This window comes from Falco peregrinus, chromosome 9 (assembly GCF_023634155.1).
Source record: "Falco peregrinus isolate bFalPer1 chromosome 9, bFalPer1.pri, whole genome shotgun sequence".
Classification (NCBI taxonomy): Eukaryota; Metazoa; Chordata; class Aves; order Falconiformes; family Falconidae; genus Falco; species Falco peregrinus.
The window spans coordinates 5868085-5896045 of NC_073729.1; the positions used below are offsets into that span (position 1 = coordinate 5868085).

The 27961-nt window shown below is 44.2% G+C and overlaps 1 protein-coding gene across 3 annotated transcripts; it reads left to right on the forward strand.

Moving 5' to 3' along the window:
• The first annotated feature begins 2024 nt into the window (after positions 1-2024).
• Positions 2025-27445, forward strand: TPH1 (tryptophan hydroxylase 1). 3 transcript variants are annotated; one of them, XM_027784978.2, is made up of 12 exons: positions 2025-4558; positions 5360-5554; positions 16424-16561; positions 17536-17719; positions 19158-19258; positions 19958-20025; positions 21488-21684; positions 22080-22215; positions 22729-22855; positions 23995-24090; positions 24604-24737; positions 25039-27445. In XM_027784978.2, exons 2-12 carry the CDS (start codon positions 5474-5476, stop codon positions 25211-25213), a joined length of 1437 nt encoding a protein of 478 aa, XP_027640779.1. In that variant the 5' UTR covers positions 2025-4558; positions 5360-5473; the 3' UTR covers positions 25214-27445. The 3 variants fall into 3 exon arrangements, with proteins under 3 accessions (XP_027640779.1, XP_055670300.1, XP_013153708.1); XM_055814325.1 differs by lacking the exons at positions 2025-4558; positions 5360-5554 and adding an exon at positions 12857-12960; XM_013298254.3 differs by lacking the exons at positions 2025-4558; positions 5360-5554 and adding an exon at positions 15569-15696.
• Positions 27446-27961: the final 516 nt, after the last annotated feature.

The window sequence follows — 27961 nt, forward strand, 5'->3', positions numbered from 1 at the left end:
TCCGAGAGCTGAATTTTTTACAAAGACTAGTGTAAAGAAGAATGCTTGACAAAGTGACAGCGGTAGGATGCTGTGAAGTAAGGCAGTACTACTGGAGAAAGAAAAAGAGGTGAAGAAGGGATACTGGAGAAAGAAAGAAAACAGGAAAAAACCTGGAAGAATTGTGACAAAAGGGATAGATAGTGAGTAAGTGTGATATTGAAGGAGAAAAGCATTAAGTATCAGTTAACAGTGTTGGCATTCTAGGTCTGTCCAGGTGGAATAGCTTATGTGTGGTCACATATCAAAAAGGTGTAATGTTGATTATGTTTTCTATTTTCAAAGCTGAATCTCCTTTGTAGTTTTTCTTGCTCTTAAGGTGAAGGTAGGGTCTTAAAAAGCGCAGCGGGTGGGCAAACCAATATTGCTTGATATTTAAAATTTTCTTTAGTTATTATTCACCACCCCATTTTAGCAGGCTGGCTGAGGCACCAGGGAGCTGTTTCACGATGGGGGTGAGGCAGTTTCAGGTGTTGCACGCCCTTGCCTTGCACGGGGCTTGGACCTGCCGGAGGTGAGAAGTGATGGCAGAATCCTGAAGGGCTGGTGCTTGTGTTGCACAGTGGCCTGAGATGAGCACAGCTGACCGCAGTGTGCTCCTGGTTCAGAGAACTGGTTAGGTAATGAGGGGGAGGGGCCTGCTTGATGCCTGCATATTTTTACTCAAGGAGAACAAAATCCTGCTCAGTCTGTAATAGCGATCGGTATGAGTAAGAATCTACAACCTTGAATTTGACTTGAGCATTTTTATATGAAAACTATATATATATATATGAATTTTTATATGAATCTTTTCATTTCCCTAAAATGAAAAAATTGTGTGATTAATGTATTCTGTTAGTAGTGAGATTAAAATCCAAGCCTTGGTGTAACAGTCGTACATCCATAGTAGTTTCTTCATATGTGTGGAGTAGGCATGGTGACTGACTGCATGTTTGCACCTCTAATAACTGAAGTGCCATGTTGCTGACACTTCCCCAATTTATGTCACTTTATCCAGTTCCCAAGGAAACCTTAGAAAAGCAAATGGACCCTGATATTCTGTGTTGCAATGGTGACAGTTATTTATTCTGTGTTTTAGTTATGCAAAGCCCATTTTAATTTTGCGGTGAGCTTGTATCAATATTATTTTTGTTGTCATGCACATTGTTTTTGGTGACAGCTCTGTTTAAAGAAGTTGTAACTTTAACAAGCCATCTGTTAACCTTATGTAGAAAGGAAACGCTTTTGTCAATTACTCTAATGAAATCACAAAAATCATTTCCTGGTTTCCAGTTGTAGACCAGTCATCCTATCTTCTGTCAATAGGAGGATATTGAAACACAAAGGAAAATACGTGTGCACTTCTATCCTGCCCTGCAATATCGCTACAGTGTTGCATTTTAGTGCAGCAAATTGTAATTGGCCAGTGATGTCATAAGGTTTTCTTTTCCATTAAAAATTCTCTGTAGCGAACAAACTCTCTTTATTCAATATCAGAGAGCTTCCTCATTAGTCGGGTAGGAAAACTGCACACAGGAACCATGGGAAGACATTTTGAGTTTATGGCAGCTTGATAAGTAAAGATATTGATTTCATGAATTAAGAGAGTAGGAAGGAAAGAGAAACACTTCAGCTTAGATGGGAATAAACAAAATTGTAGAAATAACTCCATTTTGTTGCTTGGGATGAGGCCATTAGAATGGCTGAATGGAAAAAGGAGAAACAGGGTAGAAAAGGCTGGAGTAGTGAGAAAGGGAAAAATGAATGGTGAAAACACGGAAGAGCAAGGAAGGGCTCTGACACTGTGAGCTTTTTAGAAGGAAGACTTTTAAGAGGGATTGAAAGAAACATGGGAAATTGCCTGTGAGCTGGCAAATAACATGGGTCCACGAAAAGTCTCCAAGGGACCCAAATGTGTTGGCACTGTGCAGTGTGAGCTGTTCATGTGGCAAAGTCCGAAGCCCAAACAAAGAGAAGATTTGTCCTTTTCCTCCTCTTGGAGAGGTTCTGACAACTCCTAAAAGGAGGTGGGAGATAGATGCAGAAGATACCGGCGTGGAGTTATTCTGGAGCAAGTTTGGGGTTGCCCAGGCTGATTCCTGCACTGGGCATGTGTTTGTGGGACAAACCCAGCAAAAGCGGCTGCGTGTAGCCCCAAGACGCAAACTTTTTGTAGCCTTTCTGCTCCTCCAGCCTTTCTGGATGCTGGAGTAGGTGGGTAAGGACAGTGTCCAGCACTGCATTGGGGCAGCATCAGCATCTGTGTGAGCGCATCTTGGAGCCCACCCAGCTCGCTTCCCTCTTGACCAGGGCTCTCAGTGATGAACTTGGGGATTAGATTCAATTGTTCATTGCAGTGTTGTCACTAACTTTCATGAATGGATCTAGAGCCAACCCTCGAGGTGGAAGTGTTGAAAATAATCACAGCTCTGCTCCACAGCTGCCATCTTCTGCATTAGAAGAGCTCTTAATCCTGCAGTACCCTCTGTGTGGTAGGCTTAGTTTTGGTCCATGGTGTAAAGGCTGAGCGTGCTTTTTTGGAAGCACTTGCTGAACGCAGCACAGCATGATGTGGGTGCCCTCACAGGGTAGAGCAACTGCTGTCATGATTTAATTAACTAGTTGTTCTGCTGATCCCCGAGTTTACTCAGGCTTGAAAGAAGTAAACTTAATTAAATTAAACAAAGCTTTTTCCTTCCCACACATCCTCTGGGCCCTTTGGTTTCTTCCGAGAGATAACAAAAAGCTTATAAATAACAGGTGCAGTCTGTTGTTGTTGACCTGTTGCAGAAGGCTAGCAGGAGAGAGATTATGCACAGGTGCAGTATGTGCATAGCATCAGAGGAAGAGGGGTTTTAAATGTTTGGTTTGGGTTTTTTTTAATTTAAATTCCTGTGTTAGGTTGGCAAAAGGATAAAAACGTTGAGGTTTCAGTGTTGCCTGTTGCAGGTCAAGATAATTTTGACAAGAAGTAATGTTCGAGTTGAAACCTTATCAAAACAGAGGGAAGAGATAAAAGAGGTTTGAATTCAGTTCTCAGCTTATCCAAAGGCTTTCTGTATTGAACCGCCTTAAGCTGCGTAACCCCTTTGCTGCCTTGCCATGTGATTCAGCAGCAGAGCTGGATTAAGTGTTTTCTGCCAGCCAGAAGGGACTGCCTGTTCAGTTGTACTGCTCAACCGTCTGCCTGCGCGTTTTCGAGAGCACGGTCACAAACTGAAAGCAGTTTCTTTGTCAGGGCACAGGTGGAGCATGTTGTGTTAAAAGCCCATCATTGTCCAAACGTGGCCTCTTCCTCCTCTCCAGTGGAGCTTCCCTTGACTGCAGTTTACGCCTGCCCTCTCCTAACACTGCATCTTCTTTGCTAGTCTTGAGAATGTGCTGGAGAGGTTTATAGAGGGAGATGTAATCACAGGAAAGGCAATTCCCTTTTATTCTACTACATGCATTTATGTCATGTTTTGTCATTTGCCAATGATACAGCGTGTGTCTATGCAGATGTCGGTTATGGAGGGCTATGCCCTATTTACCAGCAAATCCCTGATAACTACTTTTACCAAGTGCTTTTTCAGGTGAATTTGCACCTGCCTATCAGGAAATTCATTCTAGAATTCTTGACTGCTTGTACTAACAAGGTAAGAAAAAGTGGGTGGGGTGAAAAAGCTTAATAAAAGCAGGAAATACCGAATCTATTTAATCCCCTTTGTCCTCTGGAGCAATTCTCCCATCAATTGAAAACAAAGTTGATCAAACACAATCTGTTCTTGCCTAAAAACAGGTTTTAAAATAAGCAAATATTTTGCCGAGGTAGTTTGCCAGATATTAAAAATTAGCTTGACTAATCCAGAATGAACTTTTTTTCATCTTTTCTTTCTAAAAATTAGTACTGTCTTTTCCCATCCCTAGTACTTTTCCATTTAATTCCTAAAAGCGCCGTGAGTAGATGGAAGGTTAGTTCACTACGTACACTGGTGTGAACTGTACCAAGCTCTGCTTGCACAAATGCGTCTTCCTTACATCTTCCTTAACCTGTTCTGGTCTCGGCTCGCATCCTTTTGTCAATATTCAGTTACACATCTGCTCACAGTTTGCCACCTTAATCTTTTATCCATTATCCTGGTTACTGTTTAGCTAATGCTTTTAGCCTTGAATATTCTTATAATGTTGTATTTCTCTGAAACAAAATTTGGTACCAAGCGTTACTAAAAGCAAAGCCCTCTAATCAGGCAGATGAAACTCATTAGCGTTACATTTCAAGGAGCCTTTCTTTGATGCAAACTAATTAATTTTGCTCCATTGCAAAATTGTCCTAACTATAATGGGAGCTAAAATCTAATAAGATAAAAGAAACTCAGAGGGGGGAAAACATGTCTGTCATGAGAACACAGCGAGATGAACAGCTTTTGCCAGTCTTGGAAATGATGATGTCTTTTACAGCTCTGAGGCTGAATGTTCTGCAATTGCTGGCGTGTTTAAAGTCCCTACTGTGAATTGATGGATTGACATTGCTTGCTGGTTTTCATCCTTACAGCGGAAAGTAACTATGATTTAATTTACTTTGTTCATTTGTTCATGCTGACCAGTGGTCAGTGTTAGCTCCTGGACCAGAAGCTGCCCTCGTTACCGAAATCTCAGGATAAAGAACTTATCAACACCAATGTGATGCAGATAAGCAGACACTTTTTTATTAATGGCCGGGTGCGTGAGTGAGTCCTCTCACTGTCAATGCACACCAAGTTTCAAAGTCATATACCTTATATAGAAATCATCCATACATATTCATTAAATATTCATGCATAAACATAGTATTTCCCAAAAATCATTAACGTGCTCTCCTCCCATATCCAATTCTGCGCAGTAAAGGTTAGAAAGGTCTGGAAATGGGTCTGGGGTATTATTTGGGTAGGTGGTACATGAGTCGGTGGTCGCAATCTCCCCCTGCCGGAATTACCTTTTACTTAAGGTAACTGTTTCTTGGCAGGTGACTACAAGTTGCTTCACTTGACTCTCCCCAGTTCCCATTAATTCTACATTTTGACATTTTAGTACATTCTCCTAGGTTACATATAAACAGTCATCTTGAATCTTAAGTCTGTTATCTAAGTTCTAAACATTCCTACTAGGTGATTTTGACCAATTCCTCCGGCCTTGGTACTGGGCTGTACAGAGGATTTCATAGCAGCTGTTGCTGTACAAATACAAATTTCATTAAAATATTTCTTATAACTCTATATTCCTATTAGAATAACTCTATAAATTCTATAAAATCAAATGTGTTTCTACAAAATCAAATGTGGTTAATTGATTCTAACTAATAACAAATCTGTAACACCCTCAGCAGCCTGTTTTGCCATGTGAGCACCAGGATTTCAGCAGATGGGGCGGTGTGTCAGTGTGTCTGAAGTCTTCAAGCTGAGAACGGTCCTCCAAGCTCATTTCACTTTGAAACACTATGGGATGTAACAGATTGACTAGGAACGAAAAACTGGCCACATCCTCCGTTTCGGAAAGACTGATCGTCTCCAGTGTGGAGGTAAAACAGGTAGAAAACCCCTGCTGTAACAGGCAGACCCAGTGTCTTCTGTGGTTGGTTGGACTTCTAGAGTCAGCTCTTGATTTCCCTTGGCCTTGCTGTTTTCCCGTGTGTGAAATACATTGAATGTAGTCTTTTGGCTTCTTATGTTCAACAAATCTAGTGTCATACACTCCCTAGATGTATGTGAATATGGTAGAGGCTGGTTCCTGGCGCACGCTTGTGTAAGGCTCTGCCTGAAAAGCTCTTGTTCTCTTTTCTGAGTGGATCAAAGTCGGCTGAATCGCTTTCTGAGCTGCACTTACTCATATCATTAGCAAGTACAAAGCTTTCTCCTTTGTTTAGCTTGTTCCACCTCACTTTGAATACAAAATATGCTGCTGTTAGACTAATTAGGGCAACAGGCTGAAGTTAACAAAGAGTCACTTCTATTGGCAAGCTTATTTATGCATTTGACTATTTTGCTTTGTGTTTGCCTATGATGTGAAAGAACTGGATAATTCTTGAGGTTTTTAAATAGAAATGATAATGCAGTAGAAATAGTACTAACAGAGTGGTTCCTCAGTTAATGGAGTCCACTTCTACGCACTTTCTGCTTAAGGGATGCAGAAGTATCTGGGTCTGGTCAGAAGTAATCCCTGGTTTTGGGATCCCATGTTACTCTGAATGCCGAGAGTGGCTGTTTTCAGTGCTGGTGGCTGAGGTTGCCTGTGGCTCTCAGACACTGTTCTCTTTTTGAATGCTTTGCCTTTCATGTTCAAGTTAAGCATTTTGCGCCCTGTACTCTGAGCTCCCTGCAGCTGACAGCAAGGGCAGCTTTGGTGCCAGAGCCCTCAGCACCAAGCAGCTTCTTAGCCTCTCTCCCCTTGCCCGGGCTGTGGGGCCGATGGCCCGGAGCGGTGCTGTGCAGCTGTGTAACCTCAGCTCAGGCTGCTGTCAAAACGTCAGCTGTCAGCCTGCCCTTCACCCCTGCCTGAGCTACGCGGCGGGTACGCTGTGCCTGCTCATGTCCCTCACTCAGCCCGGCTTGATGACTTGACTTCCCAGCTTGACCTCAGACCTGCCTACCACTGGGGACTTGTCCGGAGATGTGCTGGCTGTGCCCGGGTGCCACCCCTGGGCAGCCCTGCCTCCCCTTGCTGGGCCGCAGCCCCGCTGCCCACCTGCCCCGCCGTCATCTTCGTACACGCAGCCGTGAGCAGGGCTGCAGGATCCTGCAGCAGGAGGGAGGTGGATGTGTGACCTTCTGCTTTACCATCTGGGTAAGCGTTCGACCATCCTGCCGGGAGGGCAGGAGTGGTGCACAAGCCCGAGCAGAACGGTGTTTGTGAGACTCAGGCTGTGCTAATGGAAGTGCAGTATTTCCTTGTCCTCTCTAAGCTGCACTGTGTTTCCAGGCAGTGGGTAGTTTGTCAAGCTTTCTGCTTGGCTTTCCCCACCCTGGCTGATACTTGTTGCTGGACTAAGTCCCGATTACTGCAGTAACACAAGGAAATTTTGCTGATTGGTGCAGGACCAGAGCTCTGCGGCTTCCTGCAGCTTTAACTTGAGGTGACTTGGCCAACGCTGGGCATGTAAGACAAAAAAAAGTTGCAGTTGACACTTCTGTACCCACTAATTCCAGAGTAGCTGGAGCAAAGAGCTCTTTCAGGACTTTGGTTCCCAGTCAGACAGCAGTTTCGCTTGAAATGCAGCTGATAATAAATTTGTTGTGTTGTGAAAACCCATCAGAGGATGATTTCTCCCTTGCCTCTGCAGCATCTTCACTAACCTTTCGTAAAAAGCTTGCAAAAGTGTTGCTAGGAAGAAGTACACCTTGTTTGCTCTGAGCAGCATGTCACTCATGATTTTATCTAGCTTTTATGAAAACAAAAATATTACCTGCCTCAGGTGAAAGGGCTAATATTATTTCTTTAAACAATCCAAAGCAAATATACGAGCAGTGAATGGTTGTTGGCTGGATGTGCTACAGTAGATTTACACAGCATCTCTGGCTTTTCAAAATAAGCGTGCTTTTGAAGGCTATTGATACTTCAGCTGGCTGAATCATGGAGTGGGTAATTTGCCTGATTGGTTCTTGCACTTCTCATTGGAAAAAGATATTTGTAAATGTTTTCAAAAATAGCGTAATTTAAATTCCCCTTCTGTTGGTTATTAACTGCTTGTGAATCAAATACTTCGTAATTCAGCAACTATTCAGAAATGTGGGGAGTTAACTGATTGTGAAACCACCCTCGTGGGGATGTGGTCTTCTTCCTAGTAGCTGAGGTATTGCACCGAGACTTCTAGGTGTTTCTCTGGGTACAGAGCATGACACTGTTGTGGCCTCACGCTGGTGAAAGGTGGGGTGAATAGCCCTGGGAAGTGTTTGCTGGAAGAATGGTAGTTCACAGGAGAAGGGAGCAAACGGAAGAACTCCTTTGTTGAAAGTCATGGATTTGAGATCTGTACATTTTCAGAAAATTTGAAAAGCTTTTGGATTTGGAGCTGTTCAACTCCCAGCGTTTAAGTAAATGACCTAAACCACAATGATAGGATATCTCCTTTGAGAGTAGTCAAGGGTTGAGAGAATGAAGATTAAAAAGGGAATGGAAGCAAATGCTGCTGCTTTGGTGGTGTTACAATCAATGCTGTATAAATCTTAAAAATCAGGAGATGAAAATGAGAGTTTCAGACTAGCAGCTTTTCAGGCAACAGTATATGAAGGCACCCATATGATGGAAGCAGAATACAGGGAAGATCTGTAAAACGTGTACTGGAAAACAAGCTGTTCAGAGGGCTGTATGATGTTCATCTTCACTCTTGTCTGCAGCTTCCATAGTGCTTGCCTAAGTGCCATGCAATTCTTAAAGGCATAACTTGTCTGCAGCAATTAATTAACAGAAAGGCAGAGGGCTGTGATTAGAATTTGCAGTGGTCTATTCTGGAGAAGGTAATTACCATTAGAGCAGATTTAGTATTAAGTCGTATTAAAGCTGTTTTGTTTAGGGATTTAACGCCTCATACCTTTTTCTGACAAAAGCTTTAAGTGGCCGCGTTGCCTCAGGCAGTTGCTCCTGGTCGGAAAGGCAGATGGCTGGGCCAGATGAAGTCCAAGGGACTGCGAGGAGGTTTACAACCCAGAAGCGATGTTGTGAAATCACCTCATTGGAGATTAGAGCACTTTCTCCTCCCACATGGGGAGAAGGGGTAATTCACACTGATGACCTTGATGGGATTGAGAAGACTTCAGGGTTGACAGATTCTCTCCTTCGGTCTTGCTGTGTTCAGATAGTTAATCTTATCTTTCAGCAGAAGACTATGGCCCTGCAGGTCATTCCTAACCTGCCTTTCCATGTTCTTGCCTCATCAGTTGTCACCAGTTGAACAAAATCACTCTCAGACTCTGTCTCTCATGCAGTGCAGGAAGCACTTGGGAGCCCCTGTACTACACTGATTTTTCTTTTTTCTGGTTTTTTGGGGGTTGGTTTGGGTTTTTGTTTGTTTGTTTGTTTGTTTGTTTTTGGCAGAGCAGCTTCCTCCAAGTGTTGGTGGATATAAGACTCGTGCTGTGTCTGGAAAGATGTGCCAAGTTAGTTGAGTCCCTACATACTTTACCCCTATGACCTGTGGAGAGCAAAATTTCCCAGAGTTGCGAGGAAGAGGAGATATAGGGTGGAAGGTTTATGTTGTTCTGTTTCACAGACAGCAAAAAGTGAGTCCCTTTACTGTGTGGCTCTCTAGGGAGGGGTAGATCTAGAAGTTTGACTGTTTTTAATCCTTTTCAGCCTAAAAAATTCCAGAGCTTTATCTACAAATATGTGCCCACAAGTGTCTGGTTGCATACTCTGCTGTCAAGTTCCTGCTTTGAAGAATAAAACAGAACCCCCCAAAAAACTAGAGAAGAAGAGTCACCTCTGAGTTAGCAGCTGGGAGGCAGGAATAGAGCTGTGGCCTCCTCTGGAGACACTTTATGTTCCTGGAGCTACTCCAGCAAAGGGCCCAGAAAACACGGGACTTCTCAGTCTGACACTACCCTCTTAATTGCATCTGGAGGCTGCTGAGAAGAGGATTCATTTAACGAGGAATTAGGAGGGAGTAACGTAACTGAAAGTCAGCTCTTGCAGCCTTCATGGTGAGTGCTATCACAATTGCTCTGTGCCGGTGCAACAGGTTTCGTGGCAGCTGCACGTGGCAAAGCGATGTTTTGCAAAACGCACGGGCAGCTTGACCCACTTTGGAGCAGGGTCAGACCTGTACTCAATCCTCAGGTGCTGATAATCTGTCTGGAGGGCTCTGTCTGTATGACAGGCTGTACGTGAGAAATCTCCCGTGGGCTTTAAATAATAATAAAAAAGTCACTGTATTGCCTCATCTCTCATGAGATAAGGAGAGGCCTGTTTCCCTATGGTGTTGATGCCCCAGGTTGTTCTTCACAGCTCCTTCTCACCTCAAAGTCTATGTGGCCTCCTGATGTCCCACTGGAAACTTTTGGCCTCTGCCTGAGTGCTCTGGCAGACCAGCTCTGTGACAATTCAGACATTTTCTGGGTCAGCCTTTGCGTCCTTTCCCAGAAGGAGCGGAGCAGCACCTGTGAACGGTGCTGGCCCATTTGCGTTGCAATCCATAGCTGACTGCTCGTAGTTTTGCTGTGTCATATTGCGATTTTCTGTGGTGAGGGCCCCAAACCACTGTTCTTAAATGGTAAGATATGCAGCCAGCTTTTGGGACAAGATAGAAGTGTCCCACCGTCTGTGAGAACCCAAAGCAGCAGTTGTGCTCGTGACAGAGTGATGGTTTTCTTAAACCCTGCAACCCAAAAACTGTCAAGATTCAGCTTTTGGATGAAACTTTTTAAACAGTTCTCCTGTAAAACCATCTGCAGATTCACAGGAGCTGGAAACCCTGCGTGAAGGGGAGCAGAGCAGGCTCCAGCGAGCACCCAGTGAAAACAGGCTGTAATCCAGTCAGTTCATGCTTTGTGGTTCTGCTTTTTCAGACTACAGGGCATTGGCTGTGGTGAACAAGCACTTCTTACTAAACCAGTGAATTGGCTTTAATCTGCTCCCCAAAATTCTGGGCCGCTCCTCTTAGCTCTTTATGTAACTAATTTCATATTAGGTTAAATTTCCTTGGCTGTTACCGTACTGCTTGCGTTGTATTAGCAGCTGTAGGCCAAGCTGGCTACAGGCTCTGAAGTGTCAGGTATGAGGAGGGGGATGACAGTGTCCCGGAAAGCTCCTGCTCAAATTGGAAGTGACAGGGGTAGGATGGGAGGCAGGAGCACTCCTGTTTGTCAGACTGGGGCCTCGGAGGCGGGAAGTGCCTCTGGCATAGCTGGCAGCTCAGTTTGTACCCCTTCCATGGCTCCTGTGTGCCATGAAGCTCGTGTGCTTCTACTGAGCTCAGCTTCACCGTCTTGTGTCCCCTTGGACCGTCCTGTGCCCTTCCCTGTGCTTCGTGCCTTGAGGTACCCATGGGTGCTTACCAAACCACTGCTTCTGTTGTCTCCTGGGGAGAGAGGCTCCAAAGCAGGTTTTCACAAGCGTTTGAGTGACTAACTCTTCTTTGATCATCTTTACAGGTCTGGGCTGTAGGGGAGGACGTCCATGTCCTTTACCACTAGAATAATCTATATGTAGACACCAAGAAGAAACTCCTTTTCTGACTGTATCTTGTGAAAGCTTATAGCCTTTGAAGGAGAGGGCAAGATAGGTCTGAGTAAAAGTAAAAAAAACCCAGGAAGATAAAAACCCCCAAATCCTTCATTCACAACTAAAGTAACCTGAACTCAGCAGTTTTCTGACACCTGAGGAAGTGTGAGTGGGAGCTGTATCTTGAGTTTTCTTTCAAATTTTATCCAGGATGAGCACAACACTTTAACAGAAAAGAAAGCACGGGAATTTCACCCTGGTTGCTATCAGGGAGTACTGGAAACCCAGCCTGAGCCCAGATTTCCAAATAAAAGACGCTTACCTGCAATGGGTGAGCTTCTGGAGGGCTACCTAGGGAGTAATTAAAAAACATAATTATATGCAGAACGACATGTTAGTTCTTATTATTGCTGCATTTGAGCTGGGGAATACTGATAGCTTAGTCATATTCTGTCATAAATATCTTACTGTGCCTGTGTTTACAGATTCTTTATTAACATCAGGCTCTCATATGCTTAAGATTCTGCGTAAAGATCCTATGAATTGTTTGCTTTTTGAGTCAGCTCTGATGGGGAGATCTATTCTGCAAGAAGGAAGTGAAATGTCTGTTGTAGAGCCTAAGACATACGGTGAACAGATACTGTGTTTTCTTCACGGAGGGAAAAATTGAAGCATCTGCTCACGAAATATATGTCATTAGCAAACTGGAACAAACAGGCTTTTCTTAACACTTGACAGCCATGGTCTCGCAATCCCGTGCTGTGTGTGACGGGCAGAGCCAGTCACCCTCGGGTCTCTGAGAAACAGGATTGTTTGAAGTTCAGTGTCTTCTAGGAAGATGGAAGACACTGCTATCATGGGCGATGCCAGTGCAAGCATGATGGCGTCTGCCTCAGCTGCACGTTCGCCGGCGTATTGGCTTCATCAGCGTAATTTATCATTTGCGTTACACCAGTGTCTGAGAGATCCAGCTGGAATCAAAGTTTCAGTATTTTAGGCACTGAAGGGAAAAATACTGGAGAAATTTTAAGACGCTTTGAATACATTAGGGTAAAACTGGTCGCTGGTTTTGAGCATTTCTTTGAAAGGTCAGTTTGTTAGGAACAAAATGAAAACCCAGAATGTGTGTTTTCGGACAGCCCCGTCCCCACCACAAAATAATCAATCTCTCCTCGCATTCCCTGATTCCTCTCGCAGACCCCTAAAGCCTCCCAGGGAATAGGTTCCTGGGGAACGCTTTGCCTCTCCTGCTGTGTGCCACACATCCCCTTAACGCTGCTGCCGAGCGTGCCCTGAGACGGGATGCTGAGGACGGGGCGTATTGGGGTCTAAAAAGCATGACAGCTTCTAAAATGGAACGTGTGTCTGGCTCTGCACAGAAGGTGAATGACGCTGTGTATAAGAGATGAAGACAGATAGTGTCCCGACAGCTGAAACGTAGCGATTCTTGCTGTACGCGCAGGGTTTACCGTGCGGCCGTGCGGGGATTGCGAGCCCCGTTTCCCTGCGCGGCGGCCCGGGGCAGCGCCCGCTCCCCGTGGCTTACGCCACCCCCTCCGGGGCAACCCGTGTCCTTCACCCCCCCACCCCGTGACTGCGGGGCGCCCCCCAGCCGCCCGGGCGCCGCTTCGGCCCCGCTCCTCCCCGCGCCTCCCCCCTACGGCTGGGGGCGGCTCCGGCCCCTTCATAAGGCGGCGGGCCCGGCCACGCACCGGCGGCACGGCCATGCAGCCCGCGGCGCGGCGGGGGGCCCCGCCGGAGGCGGCCGGCCAGGTGAGGGGCTCGGCGGGATGGGGGGTGCGTGGCCCCGGGGGCTTGCGGAGCGGTGGCGCCGGGCTGAGGGGACCGCGCTGCCTGCGCACGGCGGCGGGATAAAGAAGCGATTCGAAGTGGAAGGCGAGCGGGTGAAGTGACGGCGGCACGGGAGCCCCTGCGGTGCAGCCCCGCGGGGGGGGCGCGGGGGGTGTCCTGGGGTGCCCCGGGGTCGGGCAGGGCCGGCGCGGGGGGCTGCGGGCACCGGCGCTGCGCCCTTCGTGCAGCCGGTGACATTGCCGGTGAGAACACGAACGCTGGCTGTCCCGGGGTGAAGTGTCACAAAAAAAAGATGGGCTTGGCGTGTCCCTCACATCTTCGGACGGTAAATGAGCTCCGCAGCGCAGGTTCGGGGCTGGTGCCCGAGGAGCGAGGCGAGGGGGACCCTCGGTGCGGCTGGAATGCCGCCGTAAGGCGGCACCTAGCCTGGGACACTCGTAAGATCGTGTCCCCATCCTTTCCTACTGAGTGTGTCAAAAGAAAGTAAGCGGCTACTTGAAGAGGGAGTAGGATATAAAATGCCTGTAGGGACTTTTTATCAAGTACAATTAATCTGCATCAAACACTTTTTGTTAAAAGATTGTTTTTAGTCTTTCATTTACAGCTCCCTAAATGTAATTTCCTTTAGCTGAGTATCTTTGGATAATTTTACATCTGTGCTATCCATTCATATAAAGAATTAAAGCACAAAATATGCACCCTCAAATATCTGTCTGACAGGGAATGTTCTGTGGGGAGGGGGAGAAGGAGGAGGTGATGGCTACAGGCTCCAAAGGGAGCGATCTTCAACCAGGAGACACCTAGATATCTCCAGAAGTGTGTTAGACTGTCCTTGTATTTGTGTATTTTCATGAAGACTTGAGTAATGATTTGCATCATTAATAACAAGCATCAATAGAATATTAATATGCACACTCCCCCCAAAAAACCCACCTCAAATGTCTTACTGTGCAAAGGACAAATCTAATCAGATTTGATGAGAGCTGAGTTCCTGATACAGAATAAAACAAAAGTGAAGGTGCAACTGTTGAAGGAGGGGGATTGATTTTGCATCACTCTTTTGTCTTGCACCAAAACTTAATGCTGTGTTTTTGCAGACCTGCCTTCAGTCCATTTTTTAATTGAAAGTGAAAGATTAACTTTGGTTTAGGGTTAAAGATATAAGTGGTGTTCGCTTGGCATTGTAGGCATCTGAATTAGTCTTCTGCAACTTTTTCAAATTCTTAAGTTACAGGTCTTTTTTAGAACTTAATGTAAGGACATACTGCATTTTGTTGTATTTTCTTCGCTGGTCTCTGCCATGTTACTTTTATGAATGTAGGCACCCGATGCGTTGTCACCACAACGTTAGCTGAACTAGCAAAATAAAAAATAAGAACATGAGTCTTCAACGCATTCCGTTTGTCCTAGCTGTGCACCTTATAATATCGCATGCAAGTATGCCAAATCTCATAAGCTGATCTTAAGTCAATGATCCTGAATGTGGAATTAAGCCAACGTGCTGCATAAAAGCCACATATATCAAACAGCCCAACAGTTTTTGCCTTCAGAGAACACCGTCTAACTCTGCTTGTAACGGGGACTTCTCTGCATCCAGCTTCTTCTACAGCAGTGGCATCTGAATAGGATCTGGCTTACACAAATGGCAATCTCTGCACTCAAGAAAATGACCAATAACCTATACGTAATTGTGGAGTTATTAGATTTTTCTTTTCTGCTTGGAGCACCCTTGGCCAGTGCCTGTTCCTAGCCCTTGTGATCCTGATGTGACACTCTGAAGCGAGCTGTGAAACCTGCAGGCTGCTCAGCGGAGCCTGGATTGGGCCCCATCACTCACTTTTAGCTGGGAATCTGATGTCTGGACTCAAGCTGACGGACATCAGTGCCTTTGCTGGATGAGAAACAGTGTGATGGACTGACACTGTTGTCCAGGCTCATCATGTAGTGACAACTCATTAGAGGTGGGAATCCGGTCAGAAATCCAGCTCTTTCCAGGGGCATCAGTGGGTTTGGAGCAAGACCTCTCCTGTGGGGTGCCACCTCAGCACCCCAAAGAGCTCACGTCTAGTAACCTTCTTGAAACCTTTCTTAGGGCAGCATCAAATATTGGCTTTGCTGTAAACCACTCAATTTCAAATGAAACCAATTTCACTATTTTGTTAGGCAGATTACCTTCTTAACCTGAAAGAAGGTTTGATAAAAGATAGGTAAAATCTGGTTTTTTATTTTTAAATGAATCTATTATAGATAGGAATACTTAGCTGTTCAGCATAATCCATTTTAAAGAGGTGGAAACTGGAGAGACTGTGGAAGGGAATCAATGGAACTGCTGCATTTTGAGTGCATTTTTATTTTTGCTCTTTCCATTCTCAAAAATATCACCAAATGATTGTATCTTTAAAAGCTGTGTCAGATGAAAAAGGCATTGCAAACAGCAGTAACATGCCTTTGTTGTTCCTCTCCTGTTTCTCACTGGCTCCTTCAGAAACTTCACCTTTTTTGTTCCTTTTTGCAAGGTTTGAAGACATGAGAGACGCAGCCTCTGCTTCTAAGCCTTGTATTTTTTCTTTACTTTGCGTTTTCCACATTCTAAGTAGTTTTGATGTTCTCTTTCTTTATGGCCTGGCTACATGTAACTAAGAATATGGTCTGTGATATCCAGTGATTTCAACACAGGAGTGTGATCACTAGTAAAAGGTACAAACCCACCTAGTTCTGCATTGTGTGATGTTTGACATTTTTTTTGGTGTGTGATTTGGGTGATTATGATAAGGGTTTGGCATGTGAACTGGGGGACCTGACAGATGGAATAGCTTGGTTGTGGTTCATCAGGGTGGGACTGTTTCTGTAGTCAAGAGGTTGTGGTCAGCGTAACATTTTAATGCCTTAGGTTTTGTCTCCTTTAACTGTAAAGCACTGCTTTTACAGAGATATAGTGAGAGGAAGACCGTAATTTTTCAGTTCTGATCTACTAAATCCTGATCCATCTTTTCCTACCTATATCCAACAGGTTTTGGATTATTCCCTTTACCAATGTTCATTGAATTTGCTAACAAGTATTTTGTTCAGCTTACTATTTCTGCTAACGTCTTATAGCTCCCCCCCTCCCCGAAATACCAACGCTAATTGTAAACTATACGTTGAAAAACATCTTCTGCATCCTAGAGAATGACTAAAGATGTCTATAAAATCAGTCAACTGAAAAAAAGAAATCTCGGTATTTCATCCTCAGCTCTCACAGATTCTAAGTGTGCCTAACTCCGTGCCTGTTATTGTGTAATGATTTAATTGGCACCTTTCCTTTTGTCCTTTTGATCCATCAAAGCACAGTATTACCCCAAGACCAACTGAGGTGTAAAGTGTTACACTTTTTGCACTGCTAGCCATTTGAAATAACCACCCCTTGTTATTTGTTTGCATTTAGTTAAATAAATCAAACTACATGATGATTGATGATAATAAAGAGAATGAAGACCACGCGTCTGAAAGAGGAGGAACAGCCATCATTTTTTCCTTGAAGAATGAAGTAGGGGGACTTGTAAAAGCATTAAAACTCTTTCAGGTAATAATCATTGCTACAGCAGCTCTGTGTTTTTAAGTTTTAAGGGTGGTTTTGGAACACGCTAGAATTAATCACACCCATTTATTAAGGTTGTGATTCCTAACCTGGCTCCCATTTTGCACCCAAAATTACCCACGAAGGCAAATTTATGCTTCAGAAAGTAGATGCAGGTTGGCTAGAAATCTTCACAAAATGCATCATCTGCACGGACTAAAGACTGAGAGAGTTTTGTCTTTTCCCCTCATGAAAAGGGCATTGGCCCTCATTGTTTCTGCTGCCTGTAAGAGGTGTCTGAAGCTCCTGCTGATGGCAGGTAGGTGCTTGGGCTGCTGACCTGCACTGGGCTGAGGCCAGTGCCTGTGTCACCCTGCCTAGCCAGACTGAGGGTGACGAGGAATTGCAATTGCACACCTGCCCTCCTCCGAGTACTGGGCAGGCATTGTACAAAGGGCACGTGCAGTGCCACCCTGCTCTGTCGTCTGGCCCTGCGTGTCTTAACCTGGCGTTTTCTCTGTGTTCCTGATACAAGACATATGATTAAATCATTTTTTCAAATAACATAAAAGTGCAATTTATGCCCTGAAAACTACTGCTTTTAAATCCCTCACTTGCTTGTGAGATAATTACGTGGTGATTTGATTGGCATTTTGGTGAATTTCCCCAGACCAGTTGCTAACCAGCTTCCTATGGGGGTGATGAAAGAAAAAGGTCTATGAATTTAAATCTCACTGTGTCTTTCTGTGCTTCCTGAATGTAAAGGAAATTGAAAGAACACAGGTTGTCTTTCATTTTCTTCTGAATGGGAGGCTTTTAAAAATCAAACCATGCCCTTCCCCCTCCAATAATCAAGAGATCCAATGAACTAAAATAGCTTCACAAAGGTGGTAAGTAGTCCGTGGCAGTAGAATATTACCTTGAAAAACAGATTTTAGATTTAGGCAATCTGTTTGAAAACATTCCTTCTTGCAAAACAGGAGAAGCATGTAAATCTGGTACACATTGAGTCACGGAAGTCCAAGAGACGAAATTCTGAATTTGAGATCTTTGTGGACTGTGACAGTAACAGGGAACAACTGAATGAGATGTTCCAGCTCCTGAAATCCCACGTCAACGTTGTCTCCATGAACCCGACAGAGCATTTCAATGTCCAGCAAGATGGTAAGTACAAAAGGCATTTCTGATGAAAATGTACTTCCCGATGTGTTGATTTGAGATCTTTTCATGGTGTCCACATCTGCATTTGTGAGGGGTTTCCAGCCAGCAGCTGCCAGGTTTGTGCTTCCCTGTTGTGAGTGTAGGCTGGTTGATACGAGCAGGGCTGCATTGGCTGGTGTCTCCTGGGAAGACAGGCTGTTTCAGGGTGCAGATTGCCTGTCTGTTGTCTGTGCTCCCGTCCCTTCTCCGTACAGCACAGGTGGCGTCGATGGGAATCCCTGCACCCATGCAGGCCAGTGCGACCAAGGTCTGGATGCAGGGCTTGGCTGGGGACTGTACAGTGTGGGGACAGAGGTGGTAACACCTGCTGGATCCCAGTTCAGTTCAGGTACTGGTAAGAGTAGGAGATGCATTCTGCACTATCCCCATGTAGCTCTTGATTTAAATCTTTTAAAACCAGTTTTCATCATAACCAGTTACTTACATTAGTGTGGAAGCGGTGCTTTTTAACTTTAGGATGCTTCACATGCCATTTACCTTTGCCTCTAGTTAGAGCCATAAAGTTCAGGGCAGCAGGAGATTGGTCCCAGGTATTTCTCAGCCACTGTGCTTGGCACAGGCTGGCAACTAGGGGCAAGTGATCTGGTGTTCTTGGATGAAAACGGCTTACTGTGGCCCTAAATAAGGGGAATGTCAATACAGACACCTGCCCTGTCCGTTTTAAGAAAACTGGAGAACATCAGGGCAGAAACCCAGTGTATTTGCAGCTCTACCAAGAGCTTGGCTAAAGACTCTCCTAGAGTAAAACCAGAAATAGTCAATAGCAAAACTGCAATGAAGCATCTCTCTGAAGCTGCAGGGCCTCCTTCTCCACCTTCCCTCACAAACTGTCAGCAAAGCTGGGTGCTTCTGAGGTCCATGACCGCAGAGTAACGTTTATTTCCCGTGGTCATTAAAACAGGACGGGAGGACTCAGACCTGCTTCCGCTCTGCCCAGGAAGCACGGGCAGATCACTTACCTGCTCCTTTGGGAGCACGGGCAGATCACTTACCTGCTCCTTTGGGAGCACGGGCAGATCACTTACCTGCTCCTTTGCACGCTTTGAGCCTTAGAGGATTCACAGCAGCGCCTCAGTGGGAGCCTCTAGATGCTACCCTAACAGTAAGAACAGTTAAGGGCCACAGAAAACCCATATTAACTGTTTCCTCCCCAGATGCTTTGAAGCTGGCTGTGCTCCGTAGGCAGCCTGTGGCAGTGACAGAGGAGGAAGTGTGAGCTGTAGGCTGGTGCCAGATAGGCAGTGGACTCCCTTGTCTTATTCATGCCCTTCTAATTTATAGATTTCACTTGTAACCACCATAGCCATACTTGAAAGTAGCATTTCCTCCCTCAGCATGCTCGGCGTTATTAATAACTTTGTGGATTCCATGCATTCCCTAGACATGGAGAATGTTCCCTGGTTTCCAAAGAAGATCTCAGATTTGGATAAGTGTGCAAACCGAGTGCTGATGTACGGGTCTGATTTGGATGCTGACCATCCAGTAAGTATTTTTTCCTCCGTACACCCAATCCTTAATGAAAACATACTTTGTGGAGCTTACTTTAAAAAATTGCAGCTTTTCCTCCTCCCTCTCCTTCCTCTCAACCGTGTCTCTGTGGGTCTAAGCACCTTCTCTTGGGGGTGTCACGTCTTTTTCCTAGTTCAGGGAAGGCCATTACTGGATTCAGCTGCCACACCTTTCTGCAAGGATTACTCGTGCGAGGACTCCAGGTCTGGGCCACGAGTGGTCGCATACAAATAAAAAAAAAAAAAAAAAAAAGAAGTGCTGTTCTGAAGGCCGGCTTTGTTCCTCCTCTTTCTTTCTTCCTTCCTTCCTATAATTGGAGCAAACAAATTGGTACTTGGGCAGTGCAAATGGGTAATTTGTTCTGTAATTTAGAATAATCAAGCAAGTAACAAAGTTTGTATAAATATTGATATGACTAAATGAATCCTTGTCTACTGAATGTATAGTTGCATACATAAACCCGCTGATTCTTACTTCAAATTGGAATATTTGTTTAAGTCACAGGTATTACATGTTTCAGACTACAGCCATGAGGTTCCTGCCCTGTCCTTTCATTCTTACACAGCGTACTTTTGTATTTCCCAACTGAAGAAATTTCAGGTGTCTTGTTTTAAATTATTTACCACAGCTTGAAAACTCATTAACTTTGTTTTTTCTCCTTCCTCCCACCAGGGTTTCAAAGACAATGTCTATCGCAAGAGGAGAAAGTATTTTGCAGACCTGGCTATGAACTACAAACAGTAAGCTTGACTTTTTCGGGAATAAGCCTTCTGGGTGCCTTGAAATAACAGCAGAGTGGACTGGCAGGAGCTTACCTTCCCTGGGCTCGGATCGCACTGAGACATGCTTGGCTCGGGAATCAGAGCCAAGGGGGTAAACCAAAGAGAGATATAAGACAAGATTAAAAGGTAGATCTAGGTCATTTACAGCTCCGTAGGCCTGTGATCAGTCTGAGGCTGTGGTTGCTCAGCCATTACGGCATCTGCAGCAGCGCCGATCCTCAGATGGGCAGCGATGCCAGCGTGGGCTTCCTGCAGCGTGGGGCATTTGTGCTCTGTGGTCCCTCCCCACCTCTCTGGAAACGGGTGCAACAGAGGAAGAGGGTGGACAACGCATACTGCACAGCTGCCTGTGCCAAGGCGTACTGGCTTGACTAGGGCAGATTGGTCTTTGCGAAGGAGAGGGAGGGGAGGCAAAACCCGCTGACCACCGAGCGTAAACTCTCTGGGCAACTGTTAGTACTTCCGTGTTCTTTCCTGGTTCAAACTAGTGCATGTGATGTATAGATAAGAAGTTTTCTGTGAACAGAAGCTCTTCAAGTTTCTTGCTTGGGGGAGGGAGCTCTTAAAGGAGTAAGAGTTTCATAGCCCAGTGCTGTAAATTCTTTCTAAATATGACTTCCATGTTGCTGTTGCCTGCTTGAATTTTGATGCCGAGTTCCTCAGTTGGAAATTACCTAGAAATGGTGGGTATCTAGAGGTGTATTGCACGGTGTATCAATGCAACTGGTTACCACAGCACAGAGCTGGTTACTAACAGAGATTCCCTTGGGAAAGAAAGCATTTGCCACGCTAGTTGCCTGGCTGGCAGTGGAAGCTCAGTGTAACACTCCCATTGCTTTCAGAGGACTTTAGGTCACATCCTTGCTATAATCCACTTTAATATGATCCTGAGGGCTGACTAGGAGAGATGGACTACACTTAATATGTTCAGACAGATGCTTGTCTACTCTGCATAGAACTATGATTTGTACCGAATGTGGGTATTTAGCTGCTTCTACACAAAGGAGTTGTTAATTTAAGGAATTCTTTTTTTCTAAAACAAATCAAAGAGGTAGTAGAAAGTAATTGCAGACAGTGAAGTCTAGGGAAAAAAGATGCGTTCTGAGCTCCTGAAGCTGTAAAGGTTGTGCAGGTACTTTACATGTTACTCTCAAAGAAACTGTTTACAGAACCAAAGATTTCAGGCTCCAGTGAGGTCAATGCAAAGATTTTTGTCAGTTGGTTTAGGTGGAAGAGAGAGCAGGCCCTTAGACTGAAAGCTGGCCAGGGCATAGACCAGATCTCACTGTGTATTTGGCAGTGTCTGATGTGCCCTGACCAGGTTTCACAGCCGTATAGGTGTTTAATAATAGTAGGTAAATGAGTCGCCTGTTACTAACCATTTATTAAGGAATGCCCTTTCTCCCTCTTCTCCTTGTAGTGGTGACCCAATTCCCAAGATTGAATTCACCGACGAGGAGATTGAGACTTGGGGGACTGTATATCGAGAGCTTAACAAGCTTTACCCAACTCATGCCTGCAGAGAGTACCTTAAAAACTTACCCTTGCTCACCAAATACTGTGGGTACAGGGAAGACAATATCCCCCAGCTGGAAGATGTGTCCCGCTTCCTGAAAGGTAACATGCTAATTTTCATACACAAAGAGGAATAAGGTCCATTGCAAACCACGCTGCTATTTTGTGGGCACAAGAAAACATCCTTGGTCGCTTTTGCTTGTATTGGTTCTGGCCTTTTGGCCATCCCTGTTTGTAATGTATTGTGCTTTGAGTATATCCAAACAGCAACATTTGAGGGGCAATGCTTAAAGAGACCGTTAGGATTGGGTAAAGAGATTTTTATTTATTTGAATTATATATTTAAAGCTGTACTGTGTTGGCTTTAGACAGGGAATCATAGGAAGTCCGCAGACACAGAGGTAGGTAGTGCTGTGGCTTTTACCCCAGCTGTAGCAGGAAAGGTGATAAAGTTGTGTAATTCTACACTGATGTACAATTTCTCCATTTCTTTTCAGAGCGCACAGGTTTTACCATTCGCCCCGTTGCTGGATATCTGTCACCCAGAGACTTCTTGGCAGGATTAGCCTTTAGAGTTTTTCACTGCACTCAATATGTTAGACACAGCTCGGACCCTCTCTATACGCCAGAGCCGTGAGTCATTTAATCTTGGTGTAGAAATTTGTGAGAGAGAGGGAATTTTGAATCTCACTGCCCAGTGCCAAGCTACTTAAAACCTGTTGAAGAACACGAGTAAGATAACTTACTTTTAAGGTGTTGAAGACTCAGCCTTTGCGCTGAATGTAACGAAGTTTTAGCATGCTCAAGTGCCACCTTCATAAGCACAGGATTTTTGAAGTACAGCATGTTACTGGAGAGCTCTTACTGATGTCATTGTGCACAGAGTTAATCTGATATTCAATTGCATTATAAGTGTGGAGCTCAGATCTTAATTTTAGACAGCTTCATTTGAAAATCTAAGTTTAAGTACTTATGTAGAATTGTTATGACCTGCTCAGTTGCTTTCAGCTAAACATGATTGACAATCTTCTGCCTTTTGTATATTAAAGAGTTTAATGCAAGGTATTGTATCTGTTCAGTGGTGCTTCTTCTTCACTCTACCACAAAGACAGATCATGAGATTTCTTATTTTGTATCTTTTTCCAGTGATACATGCCATGAGCTCCTAGGCCACGTCCCTCTTTTGGCTGAACCCAGTTTTGCCCAGTTCTCCCAGGAAATTGGTCTTGCGTCACTTGGAGCATCAGATGAGGCTATCCAAAAATTGGCAACAGTGAGTGTTTGAGTGCCTGGTGATGCCACTGAAAGCTTCATGCTTTGCTAGGCTAATCCTACATCATCGAATAAATCTGGAGCTTCATGTCAACATCAGCCACACCAGCTGCTAGATCCATGTGTTTCACTGGTCCTTGGCTTTCAGGTCATATAACCGTTCTCCATGCTAGGATAAAAATACATTTTAAGGTTGATGTGATTGGTATTTTTCTTCACTTGGCTGTCAAGCATCTATCTTCTGGTGGTAGATCACTTCTTCCAGATTGAAATTCTGTGGTCTATTCCTTCCAAACAAGATCTTCTTTTGGGAATACAATTCAATGATTTTAAAAGTAATCTTATTTCTTTAATGCGTAGAATGAATTGCAATGATATGGTGCTTTCATTGAATGTGGTAAGCACTAGATGTGTGGTAAGCACATTAGATACTTTTCAGCCAAGAAATTCACATAATATAAATTAATCTTATTTTCTGGATATCAGTTTCTGGATGCTTTGGCAAAAATAGTTTAAGATGAAAATTCAATTTAGATGAAAAAGAATTGATGCCAGTTATGAAAGAACTTGTTTGCTTGTTGTTTTTTTTTTTAAATTTACACACACACCTCCCCCCCCCGGTGTAGCTAGTGGTAAAATTTCTACTACCAGCAGTGAGAGCAGCACTAAGCCATCTATGAAAGTAGCGTTCCTCCCCATATACCTGCCAAAATCCTGAAATCCAGCAAACTTAACATCTTTAATTTTACAAGCCACTAAGCAAATGAGAGACAAACTGTAGTGGGCTGATGTTTTCACTCAGAGGTCATCTTCATCTAGTGTTTCTTTTAAGCTGAAGCATGTCATGTCATGACAGTAATTCTTATAACAGATTTACATCTGGGTGTTGCTACTGACATTCTCAGCTTCTAACCTAGCTGGGTGATCTATAATATCAATGTTTCTTGTGAGAAACATGCAATCCTGTGGTTCTTCACCCTTCCATTCTGGCTTCCCTCCTCTTTAAGTATCTGAGAATAACTGCATGATGATTGATATTTGCAACCATTTCACACTACCTACAGACAAAAGTGCCCCTGTCTAGTTCACCACAGCATCTTTGCTGAAGACTGAATAATTTTACTCCCTTCTGTGTTTCAGTGCTACTTCTTTACTGTAGAGTTTGGTTTGTGCAAGCAAGAGGGACAGCTACGAGTTTATGGGGCTGGCTTGCTCTCTTCGATTAGTGAGCTCACGGTAAGAATATCTACTGCTTATTTACCTCTCTTCTTTGTACCCGATTGTTATTGTCACTGTTTTGCCCTGGTTCTTATGAAGTATAATTCTAAATTCACTGTGGCAATAATTACTGGACAGTTCCTTTTGGGTGTATGCTGAGCAGCTCCCATGTCTTTCGCAGGAATCATTACATAGTTGGTATTTCTTAGCGTTAGGTTCCAAGTAACTGTTTTCAGAATAAAGCTCTACTGGTTTAACCAGATTCTGAAAATACTGCTTTTCTTTACACATGAGCCTCGTGCCTGAGGAATCCCTTTTTTCACCCAGGTTGGCAGAATATGACCGTTCAGAGTTATTCCATTCAATAAGTTTTAACCACTGTTCAACAGCAGATAAAAGATTTTAAGAAACAATGCACTAAATATCGTTTCACTTCATCTTTTTTTATTCACTTTACCTCATGCCATCTTCTTTGTGGATTCTTTGGGTGATGATGTCCCTCTGACACATGATAACACATTATATTACCAGCACTCACTCTCTGGCAGTGCCAAAGTCAAGCCTTTTGATCCGAAGGTCACCTGCAAGCAAGAATGCCTCATTACAACTTTCCAGGAGGTTTACTTTGTTTCTGAAAGTTTTGAAGAAGCAAAGGAAAAGATGAGGTACAGATTTTTCCCCCTGTTTTATAAAAGCGGGTTTGATTTCATGCATCTTTCTGTAGCAGCACCAAACCCTTTTATTCTTATCACAGTTTTATAATTGTCTTTCATGGGGTTGCAAAGCCGAGATTTGTATTCGCTTGGTCTTCCAGGTACTGGGTGGGAAAGACGATGAACCGTATAACAATTACAACTATTTTTAAGAAAGTAATCAGTTTAGAAAAGTGGCTATTGAAGCTGACTGCATACAGAAGATGCATTTGTGGTTTATAACTACCTCTCTTTTTTGTTTTAACTTGAACAGAGAGTTTGCAAAAACCATCAAGCGCCCATTTGGTGTGAAGTACAATCCATATACTCAAAGTGTGCAGATCCTGAAAGACACAAAGAGCATCGCCAGCGTGGTGAACGAGCTACGTCACGAGCTGGACATTGTCAGCGATGCCCTCAGCAAGATGGGCAAGCAGCTGGAAGTTTAACGCCCCTGTCAGCAGTGTGGTGCACTTGGCAACTTTTTTCTTTTCCCTACTGATTTCTTTCTAGGAATGTAATGTGTTGTGTGCAGAACTCTCTCCTTTATAAATGGAAGAGTGAATGGCCCATAAGGATAACAACTTTATCTTGTTTCTGTGTGAAGTCCCTTAAAGAACGTATTCCTCCATGCCCCTTGGATAAAAAAGGCTGGAGTTGCCTTTGAGAAGCTGGTGGGGGAGTAGAGAAATTGCTAGACTGGAGCAAAAGTGTGGTCAGTGGATTAGGGCTGGGGTCAGATGCTGCAGGAGATGGCTTCTGAGGCAATAACGGAGTAATTTGCCATAGGAAAATGTCTGTTTCTGACTCTAGTAGTCTATGCTACTAATTTTATAGCATTGCGGACTTCATAGCGTGGAAGCGATAGTAACCAGTGCCTCTAAGTCTGTGCTACTGAGTTTAAAACTTGAATGATTACAATGCAGGCATCAGGACACAAATAGCTGCAGGCTCACCATGATTAAATTGAGGGGTCAAATTGGGCTTTCAAAGGGGTCATTCTTGCCCCCAAAGAACTGCACATGTGCCATTTGGCATGCTTCTAGTATAAGGCAGAGATACAGAGCTGTTGCATGAAATCCCAATCCTGTTTATTTTAAAAGATTTACTATTGGCTCAGTGTGTCAGGTTTTTTGTTCTTGACCTTGATATTGCCCCCAAGGGAAGATCTTTCTTTACAGAAATACCATTTGCCTTTTTCCTGATTGAATTAATTTAGCAAAAAAGTATAGCAAGCTGTCAGGTACTGATTTGGCACAAAGCTTAAAACCGCTTCCAAATTACAATTTAATATTTGAAATAGTTTCATTGGTTCTAAAAGAACACCAAAGTTTAACGTAACAGCCAAAGGTCATAGTCTAGTCTGCTTTTCGTAAGAGTAAGCATCCTATTGATTGCTCAGTCACTTTATTGACCTGCACAAAGATGTATTTTGTTTCTTCTTTACTAGGCCTGAACACCTTCCTTCCCTATCAAGCGAAAGATAACTAGAAGGTCCCAGCATTTCATAGGAATTCCCCGGCTGTGAATGCAACAAGCTACCTTGTAGCATAAAATATATATAATTCCAAAGAGCACTTTACAAGTGGTGGGAAGCACTATCCTGCTGAATTGTCCGTGTCACCTAGTAGCAAACTTCCCTGTTTCCAGGGCTCCATGATTTCAAGTATCCTGCACAGCTGCACAAAGCTGTGCCAGCTGCTGTTTCTGCCGCCCCTGCCCACGAAATGCGTAGAAGATACACGAGACACTTGAGTGGAAGATCTGTGATGTGTTTAATAGCATGCTAGGCACTGATTCTTCATAGGCAGAGCTTATCGGGAAATCCGGAATTTGTAGCTGTGCAGCTCACTGGAAAAAACGATTGAAATCTTAAATACACTGGAAATAGTAGCCCAGGATTTTGAGAGCTTGAAAGGACTTTCATCAACCTTTTGTGCTTGAAAATCAGTTTGAGTTTTGTATGCTTTCTAGTAGGCCACATCTACTCCATAAGCAATCGCTGGCTCAATCTTTCCAAGTGTATTCACTGTTTAAATCAATCTACATATTTTTTTCTGTGACTATTAACCCACTATAACCTTTTTATTATTTAAAGAACATGTAAGATGTAGAAATAATGGTCTACGACATTTATGGCTTACATTACACTTCAAAATAGATTTTAGGAGCTTTGTCATTCTAAAGAAGAAACCTCACACGCATATAGTAAGGGAGGATCTATTTTGTCTGCTTCTGTGATAACAGTTAATATTCAGCTGCATTTTTATAAATGTTGAGATTATTATGTTGTTGAAAAACACATAGATCTGTGTTACTTCAAACCTTTATCTCAACTATGTATGCGTTTCAAGTAGGAAACCTTATACTTGATAAATTAGCACCTAATTTTGAACACTTTGGAAAAACAGCAATTGTATCTTTATTTGCACTTGTGTAGCAAAAAGATTTAAGTAAACTGCTGGAAGTAATAGGGAGATCATTTCCACAGCATTAGTAACACATATGCTTGGCTTCACACATCCAAACCTTCTGGCTATGTAGAACAGTAATAACTTAAATATTTTAAACTATTACGGAGGCTTTAAATGTCAATGAAATAAATGACTTTTTGGTAATTATTAGAAGAAAAAACCCCAACCCTTGACTTCAGCACTGTAGCAATAAACATGAAGCACTCACTTCTGACCAAGGGTTTGTATGTTTGATGTTACGGTTCAGATACTCCGCATATGTGACTTACAGTTCTGAGTGGAATTATGTGTGTGTTTGAGGGGTGGCTTGTCTTCCCCTCATTTTTTAAAGGCTTTGCCTTTTTTCCCCTGTCGAAAGGGGTGAGTTGAGGAGGAGTTCGGCCGGCCTGGGCCCTGGGGGGTGCCCCCCTGCTGTCAGCCCAGCAGGACCGGGCACTGCAGGACCAGGCAGTGGGGCTTTTGGGGAGGTCCTTGGTGGAAGCCGAAACCTTTTGCCACAGGTGCCCCCGAGGGTTGTGGCGGGGGCCGGCCGGCGGCTCCTTGCCCTTTCCCGCTCCTGGCACAGCCCTCCTCAGGCGACGTCGTGTGATGGCTGCCCTGAGGTGCCAGCCACCCTGAGGTGACAGCGGCCCTGAGGTGATGGCTGCCTGGTGGCCGCCCTGAGGTGACGGCCGTCCTGAGGTGAGGGCTGCCCTGAGGTGACGGCCGCCCTGAGGTGAGGGC

Bases quoted from the DNA above. Each gene is read 5' to 3' on its own strand.
- TPH1 (XM_027784978.2), top strand. From the start codon at position 5,474: ATGGGATGTAACAGATTGACTAGGAACGAAAAACTGGCCACATCCTCC. The intron at 5,555-16,423 runs GTAAAACAGGTA...GTTTGCATTTAG, and splicing joins TGATCGTCTCCAGTGTGGAG to TTAAATAAATCAAACTACAT. The intron at 17,720-19,157 runs GTAAGTACAAAA...TGCATTCCCTAG, and splicing joins TTTCAATGTCCAGCAAGATG to ACATGGAGAATGTTCCCTGG.